This window comes from Cinclus cinclus, chromosome 11, assembly GCF_963662255.1.
Source record: "Cinclus cinclus chromosome 11, bCinCin1.1, whole genome shotgun sequence".
Taxonomy (NCBI): Eukaryota; Metazoa; Chordata; class Aves; order Passeriformes; family Cinclidae; genus Cinclus; species Cinclus cinclus.
The window spans coordinates 7,020,828-7,033,314 of NC_085056.1; the positions used below are offsets into that span (position 1 = coordinate 7,020,828).

At 53.6% G+C, this 12,487-nt stretch overlaps 2 protein-coding genes and 2 non-coding genes across 4 annotated transcripts; 2 read left to right on the top strand and 2 right to left on the bottom strand.

The window, feature by feature from the left end:
• The first annotated feature begins 269 nt into the window (after positions 1-269).
• Positions 270-680, top strand: LOC134048495 (uncharacterized). The gene has a single exon (XM_062500272.1). The coding sequence runs from the start codon at positions 270-272 to the stop codon at positions 678-680; it is 411 nt and encodes a 136-aa protein (XP_062356256.1).
• A 554-nt stretch (positions 681-1,234) lies between these two features.
• On the bottom strand, positions 1,235-7,285 carry LCAT (lecithin-cholesterol acyltransferase). The gene is made up of 6 exons (XM_062500173.1): positions 7,138-7,285; positions 4,551-4,707; positions 3,968-4,083; positions 3,525-3,620; positions 3,213-3,437; positions 1,235-1,857 (listed from the first exon to the last, which is right to left on the bottom strand). The coding sequence occupies exons 1-6, from the start codon at positions 7,283-7,285 to the stop codon at positions 1,235-1,237; spliced, it is 1,365 nt and encodes a 454-aa protein (XP_062356157.1).
• Positions 7,286-8,786: 1,501 nt separating this feature from the next.
• TRNAK-UUU (transfer RNA lysine (anticodon UUU)) lies at positions 8,787-8,859 on the top strand. Its single transcript has one exon. It is a non-coding gene; the product is annotated as a tRNA-Lys (tRNA).
• A 1,955-nt stretch (positions 8,860-10,814) lies between these two features.
• On the bottom strand, positions 10,815-10,886 carry TRNAH-GUG (transfer RNA histidin (anticodon GUG)). The gene has a single exon. It is a non-coding gene; the product is annotated as a tRNA-His (tRNA).
• Between the last annotated feature and the right edge of the window lie 1,601 nt (positions 10,887-12,487).

The following is a 12,487-nucleotide window of genomic DNA, read 5'->3' on the forward strand; positions in this document are numbered from 1 at the left end:
ATCCCCGGCCCCGGCAGCATCCCCGGCCCCGGCAGCGTCCCCGGCCCCGGCAGCGTCCCCGGCCCCGGCAGCGTCCCCGGCCCCGGCAGCACGGCCAGCCCCGGCAGCGTCTCCAGCCCCAGCAGCATCCCCAGCCCCGGCAGCGTCCCCAGCCCCGGCAGCATCCCCAGCCCCGGCAGCGTCCCCAGCCCCGGCAGTATCGCCAGGCCTGGAGACACAACCGGTCCCGGTTGCACAGCTGGTCCCGGCTGCATTGCTGCCTCGGTTGCATGGCCAACCCCAGCTGTGTCACCGCATTTGTATTGCCACCCCTGGCTGCATCGCCAGTCTCAAGCTGCATCGCCCCACTGTTTGCATCTCCAGCCTTGGTTGCATTGCCACCCCTGGTTGTGTCACCAACCCCAGCTGTATCGCCATCCCCCAGTTGCGTCATCAGTCCCAGTTGCATTTCCAAGGCCAGTTATAGTTCCATCCCAGTTGCTCTGCCAGCACCAGTTGCATCATGCTCCAGTAGCACTGCCAACCCTGGTTATGTCACCAACCCCAAGCACATTGTCACCCGCATCATGTTGCCAGCCCTGGTCGCATCACCAACCCCATCAACATCATTGGCCTTGCAGTTTTTCCCAGAGCCCCGTCTCCTGGAGTGCCTGCAAGGCAGCAAGCACCTCACTTTCTGATTATGGCTGGCTTCACCACCCAGCTCTGAAGGACAAGGCAGGCTCAGCATACAGAAGCAAAGTGTGTTTATTATTCTGTAAGTCTGCTGATTACGAGTTGGTCTTGCCCAAGGAGCCTAGCTCGCTGCTCTGTAAGCCATACCTACTGTGCTACCCCCATGCTACTCCCTCTGTGACCACCTGGTAAGTCAGAGCCTGCTCTTGTTATGTGAGTTGCTCTGTCACAAGTGAGCAGAAGCTAAGGCACCACAGGTCCACAGCCTCTAAAGTGCCTAAAAATGGCTTGCGTACACTGCAATTCACAAGTGTGATGTTAATGAGCTGGCAGCATGGTTAATTATCCACCCGCTGGTGGGAAGTGACAAGCCTCTGAAGTAAAATTAATCACCATTCCCGAAAGAAGAACCAATCAGTGTGGAAGTGGGTGCCAGCCCATCCACCCGAGCTGTTGGTCTTACTCACTTTCCTTCCAAACTCAGCTCCAAGTCCTTTGCTCCCCTGCATGGCAGTGTGTGGTGCCTACCATCACGGAGGGAAGCTGGCCCCCCTTCCTTTCAGTTCTTTTTAGGCTCCTTTAGGACCTTGTGTTCACGTAAGATCTTCCCCAACTTCCCAGCCTCTGGGATGGATCTTGCTTGCCCTGGCTCCCCCTGCTCCTCTTTGCTCCCCAGCAAGATTTCGTTGATATAACTGAGTGTCAGGTTGCTGAAGACCATGTTGAAGTGGTGGGCACCTCGCAGCTCCTGGACGTAGACCTTCTGCTTTTGCTGGTCACTCCATCGCTTGCACAGCTCCAAGCTGCGTGTGTTGACACTGTCATCCCCGTCACCATAAATTATATCCACAGGGTCCTCATAAGGAAAACGCTCATCATAAATGTAAGTCTCTGCGGTGGGGAAACCTGTGCCATAGAGGCAATACGTGTCCACCCCAGGCGGGGGCAAATCCTTCAACAAGTCCTTCATGTCCTCCCACATGTACCAGCCATCCTCCAGGTTGACGTCGGTGAAGAAGCGCTGGTAGTCGCGGTAGGTGTAGTTGTAGGAGGGTGTGGAGATGAAAACGTGGCTCTCGGGCCAGGCCAGCGTGGTGGGGAACATCCAGGGGCTGGTGGTGGTCATGCGCTGCTCTTCACGGAGCTTGATGTTGGACATGAGTGGGATGCCCTGTTCGTCACCTGTGGGACACACAAGGGCTCATCACTAATGGCACCGCAATGCCCCCTCACAGACTTTGGGAGCCTTTGGGCAGCCGGGATCTGCTCTCCCTGCAGTGGCTCACCACTGTCCTCTGGCCTTCTCCAGCTCAGCTCTTTCCCCTCCTTAGCCCTACCCTGCCCATAACCTTACATCCTCTCCTTACCCCCCTGTCTGCAGATATCATGGACAGCCTTCTGAACTCTTCTATCCACATCTCTAGCTGTGGGAATTGCAAGTACAGAGAGCTTTCAGGGATGTGTACATACAGAGATAGAGATGAATGCAATGTTTAAGCTAAGGCCTTGGAGAAAGCTTGGAGAATTAGAACATTAAAAGTAAAATAGACATAAAACAAGAATATAGGCTTGTAGTTTAAGTAGAAATATGTTTTAAACAAACAGAGATATGTATTATGTAACCAATATGTTAAGTAAGAGAGTGAAGGATTTTAAAGTTTAACAACAGAACCTGTTATAAAGCTAATTAGAAGCTTAAGATGTATCAATGTAGGTTTGTGTTATATGATTGGTTAAAAAATGACACATTGCAGCAAAGCCATGAAAAGTGAAGCAGTAGATGATTGGTGTAAAATGATGCTACCAAGTTTTGTAGAAGTAAGTGATTGGCTAAGAAACTAGCATAAGGCATTGCAACCAAGAATTAGATGGCTTCTGATATTATGGCATTAAATGCAACACCTTTAATGTCTCACTCTTCTATGAGACTGATGCCATGAGGCAATAAACCATCTTTTAAAAAGTCTCTCAGTTGCCCCATCTCTCATGTTTTTGATCTCCCAATATCTAGCTGCTCAGAGGGCCTGAGTGGAGCCAAACCTGGATGTGTGGTGGCACAGACCAACTCAGCCCTGAACATTCCCTGCAACCCTGGCACCTTCACACCAGCCTGCAGGGACAGGAGCAATCAGTAGTAGGAAACAACTTGCATGTTTCCTTCAAGCCTTGGCATTTTTGGTATGTCTGGAGTCCTAAGACATTGGAATGACCTCAGATGACCTTAAAAACATCTCTGGTTCTTGTGGCAACAGAGAAAAATAATAGCAGGTGACTTAAGGGTGATGCAAGGGGCCAGATGTTAAAACCTTCAAGCACATGATTTTTAACCTCATGCATTTTGGACTTGTGACTTGTAGATATTCTGGAATGTCAGCATTAGGCAAGTGATTGTGGTTTTCTGGGCTGCAAATAACCTAAACAGGAACTGGTCCCCCACCTCTTTTACCACTGTGCCCTTTTCCTGCCCAACACCACCCTTCCATTTCTGCAGGAGGGAAAGAAAACAAAGAGGTGGATGCACACAAAGAGTCACCCACCGGATGCCAGGATACGCAGGGGCTTGACGGAGCCTCCCCAGGGAGCACCTAGGGAAATGAACCCCCCAATGTAGTGATCTTTCCAGGCTTGGGTCTGCTGCAGCAGGAAGTAGAGGACGTGCAGGTTGCCCATGCTGTGTGCAATGAGGAAGACTGGTCTCTGGTACTCATCGTGCATCTCCTCGATCAGCGCCTTCAGGTTCTGGAAGTATTCGGGCTGCTCCTCTGTGGACAAGAGGGGAGCATGATGGCATGAGGGTCATCCTGCTTTCCTCTGTGCACAGAGGGCCTGGCCACAACCCCCAGACTTACGGGGTCCAACCCTCCAGTCATAGGGGGCTGCCCGAACTGTCTGGTCCCTCACGTAGCCATTGTTCACCAGGTTCTGCACCATGGTGTGCAGGTAGCCTGTGGGCAGAGGGAAACAAGTTAGGTCTGTGGTCTTCTTATGTCAAGCTTTTTCCATTCTGGTCCTGATCATGGTCAAAATGTTCAATATTCAAAATGTTCCCTGGTAAGCTCTGTAGCTCCAGCCAGATGTAGTGATTCTCTGCATGCCATTGAGTACTGGCGTCAAGGATGGGGTGCTCCCTGCCAGCACTCAAATGGAGTGTGTTCCCCAGGCTAATGTCCCTCAGTCCCAGCCCAGCCCTGGGCTCTCAGCAGAACGAATCCCTACTGGAGACATGGGGATATGTCCCCATTTGCAGGGAGCATGTGGGATCCCCAGACACCCTGGCGTCTCCTCCTCTCACCTGCCAGCTTGCTCTGATCCAGGTATTCCACAGAATAGGTCTTGCCAAAGCCAGGAACGCGGATGTGAACCCCTGGGGCATTGGACATTTTCCGAGAGGTTCGGTTGTACACCACCCTGTGGGGACAGGACATGAGGTGGCAGAAGAGCCATGTCCCCATGGGGAACATGGGGCTGGGGTGGAGATCACTGGGTAGCAGCTTGGACCAGGCTGTTTCCAAGCCTTGTGTGGATGTGAGGTGCACTGGAGCACAACCAGTGTCCATTCTCTTCTCCTGGCATCCTGGAATAGGAGGCTCTGATGGAACCAGCTGCCACAGCCTCCTCACCCTGCAGCCCCAGGCAGGGTGGCAGGATCTCTGGTGGGTGCTCAGAGTGGTCCAGCGGGGCTTGAGCACATGGCAGGGACTTGGGAAAGGGACAGATGCTCAGGGCAGTAACCAGTCACTTATGTTCCTGAACAATCCCATGGTCCTCCCATTTTTTTCTATGTGTGTTAGATCATGGCTAGGGAGAGGAGAGGGAAGGGAGATCCTGGGTAGGTCATTTCCCTAGGGAGCTCCCAGGGTAGGCTTGGATGGTACCTGGTGTTATCAATCCAGCAATCAACTCCCACTGGCAGGAAGGTGTTGAGGTTGAGCCAGATGGTGAAATAATCCTCTGTTTTGCGGTAGCACATCCAGTTCACCACATCTGGCTTGTCCAGCTTTGCTTCCAGCTGGTTCCCAAGACAGCCAGGCACTGGAGGCACCAGAGAGGGAGAGCAGAACCAGTTACAAACTGCATCCCACTGGCCCTGTGGGGCTGTCCAACCTGGTGCTTACCCCACCCCTCAGGCAGTGCTTCCCTGGGGTTGCCTGGGGATGGCTGGGCAGCTGCTGGAGCAGCATCCTTGGAGAACAATCCACTCTGCACAGGAGAGAGGGTACTTGGAGCTGAGATGCTGGATGAGAATGAAAACAGTGCTAAAATGCATCCTTGGGAACCCCGAGAGCTGCATTTCTGTGGGGTGACCCCCAGAGCTGTCACTCTTGGTGCAAAGAGTCCCTGGCAGTACAAAGTATCCTAGATTACTCCCCCTCCCTCCATGAGTTTCCACCCCCCTCTCCTTGCTGCAGCCTGGGGGAAGAAATTGGTGCTGCTTGGGCTGCCCACACCTTATGCAGTGCTGACAACTTGTCCTGGGGTAGTAGTCAGTTCAGGGATGCAAAGCTCCCAGGAAGAGTTTCCTGAACTTTAAACCCTTCATACAGGCTGAACAAGGTCTCTGAAGTGGTTTGGTGCAGAGTGGAACTGAACCCTGTGGAAATTCAGTGGGAATGGTGTGTGCAGTGAACACAGCACAGCTTTAAGCAAGTTTGTGTGCCTTGGCATCTCTCAGTGGAGGACTACAATTATTAGGGCTTTTGGTCTGCCTCTGGGAGCGTCAGTGTGGTTCCCGGCTGGGATGGGACACCCATCCTGCTGCTACCCTGAGAGATGTGCCTGTGCTGGCATCAGACACCATGGAGAGATTTCCCAGCTGTGTGCAGGAGCCAAGAGCAAGGTCCTGGTGCCAGCACTGACTGTGAAGGTGAGGACAAGAGGTGAATGACTGCAGGGGACAGTGAACCCGGTGGAATGGGAGCACCAGGTGACAAATCCCAAGGCCCTAGCTGGTCCAAGGATTTGCCTGCAATACACGGCTGGGGCTGGTGTGGATCACCTCGTGCCACGCAAGAGGGGAAGGAGATGTAGCAGTTAACTTCCTCAACCTGCCTCACAGCTCCTTCATGCCTGTGGCACGTCCCTAGGGGTACAGGGAAGGTCTAATCCTGCCTTCAAAGCACCTGGCTGGGGATCAGACACGTGTAGGAGAGCCCTGGTAGGGAGTGGGCAGAAGGGACTTACCTGGTCAGCGAGAGGAGCAGGATCATGAGCTGCTCTGACAGCTCCCGAAGGTGCACAGCCAGCACCCCCCTGCCCCTGGCACACGACCCTGAGCTCTGCCTCCCCTTCCAGAGGACATTAGGTAATTATTAAGGGAGTTCTGTGAGGGCAGAAGGGTTATCAGTGGTCCCAAGGGCACTGGGGGTTTCCGGGACGCCCGGCCCAGGGGGATGGGTTACTTGCGGATGCCGAGCAGCACGAGGGGCAGCCAAGTGGCACAAGAGGCATCCAGGTCTGACTGGGCGTGGGACATGGCCCGAGGCTGGCACCGGGGACAAAAGGAGATGCTCCGACTGTCACAGGTAATCCTGAAAAGAGGCACCTGGTGACAGTGACCCAGGTCTTCTGAACACCCCAGGACATGGAGGCCTGTGCCCCCTGATGCCCCTTGGAAGGGAGTTCACAGGGTCAGCCCTTGGCATTACAGGGAGGGATCTTCTGCTCTTTCTCTTCTCTTTTTTTTAAGGGGAAACTCACCATGAGTCAAGAAAAAGGAGGAAAACCCCAACTCTGCTCAGCAGAGTTTTCATGGCAAAACCTGAGCTCAAGTGCCTGGTTATGGCACAGGGGCAAAGGAAGGCAGAGCCATGAAGCACAGATGGTGGTGGCTGCTTCTATCTCCCTGAGATGATGCCCCCACATCTCCTTTAATCTCCCTGTGCTCCTTTTCCTGCTGGCTTGCCCCCAATCAGAGTTGGCATTGGGTGGGATGTCAGATGATCCCTTTTTGCAGCAGCAGAGGACGACTTAGCCATCTCCAGAGAGTGGGAGAAGACACAGGATGGGGTGGGATCACAGGATCAGTAAAGTGAGAGGTGGTGGACCCACCCACCGCACCAATGGCAGCCTGTTTGGGAAGTGGCAGAAGAGGTTGTGCTGCAGCCCCTGTCCCTCTGCCAGCAGAGTTCCCCAGAACCAAACAAGCCCTAAAACACTGTGGGCCAGGTGTGAGATATCAGAAATCAATTTTCTTTCTGGGGTGCCCAGTCTATCCTTCAGCTCCAAAAAGCACTACCTGGGCATGGCCAGCCCTGTGTCCCTATCCCAGTGAATGGGAGGGGACTGAGGAACTGTGTGACACCCTCACTTGGTGGCTCCAACCCAGACAGCCAGAACCATCACAACCAAAACCCACCGAGTCACCAGCGGCGTGGGACCCCAACCTCGCTGTCAGCTTTGGGGGGCTGCATGGCAGAGTGCCCACCCGTATCCCACATGGCGCCCGCACTGGCGCGACCTTACCGAGCACCACAGGCGGTGTGCTGTTTGTCGGGGGAGCTTCTGGGGTGGTGGTGGGTGGAAAGAGGACGTTGAAGAGCCAGAACTGGGACGTGGGCTGCAGGAGCAGCGACAACGTCAGCAAAGCAACCCCGGCGCCGCTGCTCCCCATGGCAGGCTCGGCCGGGATCCTCCGGACGGCTCCAAGCCAAACAGCCTTTTATAATTTTTACGCAGGTCCAGCCAAGAGGCACCCGGGCTGCAGGGGAGGGGAGAGCAGCAAGGGGCTGGCCATGAGGAGGAGGAGGGACGGGGAGGGACGAAGGACTGGCCTTATGGACAAGCCATGGCCTGTCAAAAGCAGTCCGGCAGTGCCATGAGGTTCTTAGCACCCTGAGAGCTCTGCTCAGGGGTGCTGTGCTGCATGTTGAGCAGCTTCCCAGTGCCTCGGTGTCCCTTTGCCATGTTCTGGAGAGGTGGCTGCTGCATTCTTGCCCATGCATGGCTCTCTAGGGGTAATGCCCCAGGGCTGCCCAGGGCTGCTCACTCCCTGCCTCGCTGAATGCAGCTCCTCTCCACTCCTCCTGCCCCTGGCAGGGGATGCTGGTGCTGCCAGGGTGGCCAGGTGGACCCCAGGTATCTGGGAGAAGATGGAGGGGTTGGGACAGGAAAAGAGACGTCTGGGCAGCTCCTTGTGCCACATGGCAGTGTCACATTCCCCAGTGCCATCCTGGGCACTGCCTCTGCCCTCTGCAGCATCCTCCCAGTATCCACTGGGAGGATCCACACATCCTCTGTGACAGTCCCAGCTAGGGGAAGCCCCTACACCTTCAGCTTGCACAAGGTACTGGGGACCATCAGGGACAAGGAATGCTTAGGCTGGGAGGGACCTTAAAATTCATCTAATTTCAAACCCCTGTCATGAGCAGGGACACCTCCCACTAGGCCAGGATGCTCCAAGCCCCATCCAACGTGGCACTGAACACTTCAAGGGATGGGGCAAAATCATATTTTCCTGCAGAAGAAATGATATCCTCTTCCTTCCAGGAAGTGTAAAGTGTGACAAGGACGCTGTAGGGCACTGGAGGGTGGGGTGGCTGACAGGTGGGGTTCCCCATGGGGAAGAGGAGCCCCTTCCTGAAGAATGGTCAGGAAGGACAAGGGAATATGAGGGGTGGCACCTGTAGGTGTCCATCCAAGCCCGGTCTATGCAACCGCACTCCCCGCAGCCGCCTCCCTCCTGCTTTAACGCGGCTCCTGCGGAAGCGCCGCTGGGACTCGGATTCGACCCGAGGCTGCTGCAGCCACAGAGCAGAGCCCGGAGCCCTGAGCGGCCACGGCCACCGCTGCTGCTCCTGTCCCCCGGCGGGACCCTCCTGCCTCCCCCTGCGAGCGGCGGGGGTTTTACGGCCGCTCCCGCAGCATCCTGCTCCCCTCCCCGCCTGCGCATCCCTGCGGCACCGGCGTCTTCCCAGGGCGCATCCCTGTCCCTGATCAGTGCCCAGTGAGATTCCCAGAACCCGGGTGTTCAGTCTGGCCTGCGCTGGCAGCCTCCTTGGGTGGCGTGGGAATGGGAAATACCAAAATGGGTCCGCACGTTGTCCCTGTAATACTGCAGGAAAGCGGGGTCCCCCCGGCTGTGAAAGACATGCACCCCCAAAACCTGAATGTGAGCCTGGATAGCTCAGTTGGGAGAGCATCAGACTTTTAATCTGAGGGTCCAGGGTTCAAGCCCCTGTTCAGGCGCTGCTTTATCCTTTAGGAGCCCAGGGGCAGGAGCGGGAGCTCCTCCTGCCAAGGACAGTCCCGCCGGGGGCAGCTGCTGCAGGCAAAGAAGTAGGAGATTGTGTTTCCACTGCTCCCTCCCTCAGTGCGTGCTCTCTCGGGTGTCCCAACTGACTTCAGGCCGTGTTCTTAAAGTTTGGGCTCCTGCTGGCACCTGTTTTTTGGTTTTTTTTTTTTTTTTTTTCTACAGGAAGATACTGAAGGGACTGGAACACCTCTGCCGGGAGGGAAGGAAGGTTCTGTTCAGTGGTACCCAGTGCCTGAGGCCATGGGCACGCACGGGAACACAGGGGGCTCCAGTTGAACATCACGAGACCCTTTTTCACTGGGAGGGTGATGAGTGGAAGTTTCCCATCAGAATCCTGCACCACTTTAAGGGAATACAGTTCATGTGAGAGCAGAGGCTGCAGTGACTCATGGGGTCATCACACTGCCCCTGGACTGTCCTGTAGGTCTGTAGACACTTCAGGATATTTTTGCAAAATATAAACTCTTTTAACGGAAAATTAAGCAATTTTTGATGAAAAACAGCTCCTGTCCTATGTAAAAATCTTTTGTTTTTCAACCTGAACATACATCAGTTGCTCAAGCATAGTGAATTATTTTTCAGGTAAGTTTAGTGGCCTTACTTACATCACACTGACTTTCTGTGGGGGAAAAAAAAAAGAGAAAAGAAAATAAAAGAGGAATGAGAAGTTATGCATTTCCTTGTGTCTCTGCTGCTCAGCTGGGTAAAAGTGGGGCAGGCACTGCTGCTGCTAATGGGAAACTTCTCCAGATGTTTGCCTTCTTTTCCTCCTGTATTATCGTTAAGAAGGGAAAGATGCTTTTTGAACTTTCCCTAAGTAAAGAGATATGTGTTTTCAGTAAACGAATGTTGGAGGAGTATGAAGTCCTGCAAGTAAGTGCCCTATAAACTGCAAATCCTAAAAGTAAATGTGCAATGACTTTTTTTTTTCTTCATTTCTTGCTCTGAATAAGATACAAAAGAAAATAAATCTATTTTGTGCTAGAAAAAAAAAATCCACCCTCTCCTTTTCCCAAGCACCAGCCCTGCAGGTGCCTGAACCCATCTGCCTGGGTGCTGCAGCCTTCTGCTGCTTTCAGATGCCCTCACAGCGGTGACTTGAGACCTTCTGCTTGGGTGGTGCCTTCCCCACCACCAGCCCGTGCCACACCTTACATAACTTCTCTTTTGAAAGCTGCCGACCAGCGTGAGTTCTGTGCAGCTGTCAGGAGAGGGCACCAAGTCCAAGCAAACAGGGTGACTCCATTAAGGGTCCAGAAGGGTAAAAGCAACAGTTCAAGAGGCTTCCCCAGGCTGAAGCATCTCCTGGTGCACCCAGGGATCTCCACCTGCTTCTTGGTGCCCTTGAGTTCCCAGACCTACAGTTTGTCAGGGTCACACCTCAGGTCTGGGTGGGTTTTGTCTCTGCTGTGAAAGCATCCCTGGAGGTCCTGCAACCAAAGTCCTGCTCCTCTGGAGCAGGGAGTGCCAGCAGTCAGACTTTAATTTGGTTATCTTCCTTCCTCCTGCTGTGGCAGATCCTTCATGCCATGGGGACCAGAAGCTGAGCAAGCTGTGCTTCCCACCTCCTCTCACTCTGCAGGGCAGCCACAACGTCTTCTGGTCCTCTTTCTGCAAAACTGTGAGGAAGTGAAACGTGAAAGGCTGGGCAAACTCTTCTAAATTCTTGTTTGCCTGGAAAATGGAGAAACTGGAGTGCTTTCCCAGAAGTGTCACAGCAGCCTCACTGGAGAGACCCTGCACAGTGACAACAGGCTGGGAAATCACTGTTGGTATGAGTGTGGTCACTCTTGGACCATCATCTAAGCTTGTGACCCCCTCCCAGGGCATGGCATCTTTTCAAACCAGGCCCCTCACAGCTGCCTCCCTCCCGGCTCTTGACAAAAGTTGCTGTGACTCGGATTCGAACCGAGGTTGCTGCGGCCACAACGCAGAGTACTGACCACTATACGATCACAGCGCAAGAGATCCTGCCACCTGCTGGGTCCTGTCACATGCACGGAGGAAAGTCACTGCACTGTCCCCTCCCCTGGCATGGACACTCAGCACGGCCTGCCCAACAAATCCTGTTTATTTAAGGAGGCTACAAATGGACGTGGATGATGCTGCTCAGAGTCTTGGCAATCTGGAATGGGGCCCTAAATTGTGCAAAACACTGGCAGTGCTGGGATGGCACCCAGGAAATGAGACTGCTGCAAAGTACAGCGCTGTTGAGGGGCCTTATGCACTGAGGCCATCATCCTATAATACAGCAAAGTTAGGGTTATAACAATTTTAGCTAAATATAAGTGATACAGGAAGTGAGGAATTAATTAACTTTCTAGCACCATGTGTGATACAACAAATTTGAGGGAATTCAGTTAAAGATACAACAAACGGCACAATGATGTCCATGGGGAGTTGAGTGGTGCTGTGGGAAGGATATAGTCAGGGATGTCTGGGTAATCCAGAATGTCCCTGACCCCTGTCATCCATCATCCCCAGGGTCCCACTGCCACCTCCCTGCCTGATCATGATCCTCCTCCATGTTTCTTCCCCAATTTCATGCCTTCAGCATTGTACTGGTACAATTGTACCTGGTGACTCCAGGGTTGCATTTGCTGGGCCTTGTGCAGGTTGGGCTCAGTGCTGGTGGTGAAGAAAGGACTCAGTGAGGGTGAGAGCTCCCTGCTCCACACCCAGGGCAGCCCACAGCCCTCTGGGTACCAACCCCCTGCTGCCTTCTCCCCATCCCTCCATGCACCACAGGATATACAGTGGGGGATCCCTGGTGTCCCCATGTGCCCATTTGGTCCCACACCCCACTCCATCAGCCCCATGGTGAGTCCCAGAGGACCTGTTGGCATCTCTGCTCATCATGGAGCCCCCAGTGCCACATGTGCCCCATGGAAATGTACACAACACCAAGAGCCTGTCCTGCCTCCACACACCAGCTCAGAACAGGGAGCACAGCTGCCAAGAAGAGTTATAGACAGGATTTAACAGGAACACAGAATAAGTTCCCATCCCTGAGAGGGCTCAAGACTGCACTTACGGATTTCCCATTTGAGGCTCTGGTCTTCATGGGTGTTTTTAACTACCTTGATCTCTGCTGGAGGAACACATCAGGGCATAAGCAAGCCAGGAAGGTCATGTCAGCTTTTGTCTTCCTGACCTATGTGGTACAGGAGCTAGCGATGAGCAGTGCTCTGCTTGGACTTTGAACTGAAAAACGAGGAAGGACTCACTGGAAGGAGTGCCTGAGTCACTGTAAGGTGGTTCTTCCATTCTGAGGGAGAGCTCTGGGACAAGTCCAGGGACAAATTCCTATCAGGATCATGATGTCCAGGTCCCGAGTTAGACAAGAACAAATGTTCAGACCAACCTAGCTCAATGATATGCGGAAATAACAGAAGAATGATAACTGCTTTGAGAAGAACTCTCAGTGATAGTTAATAGAAGATAAAGGGAAGGAGGCTCACACAATGCTACTTATTGTTTGAGAATACTTATTTACTAAGGGACAGACACAACATGGTGCAGCAGCAAAGGTCCTCACAGTCAGAATACTGAATCAGCATC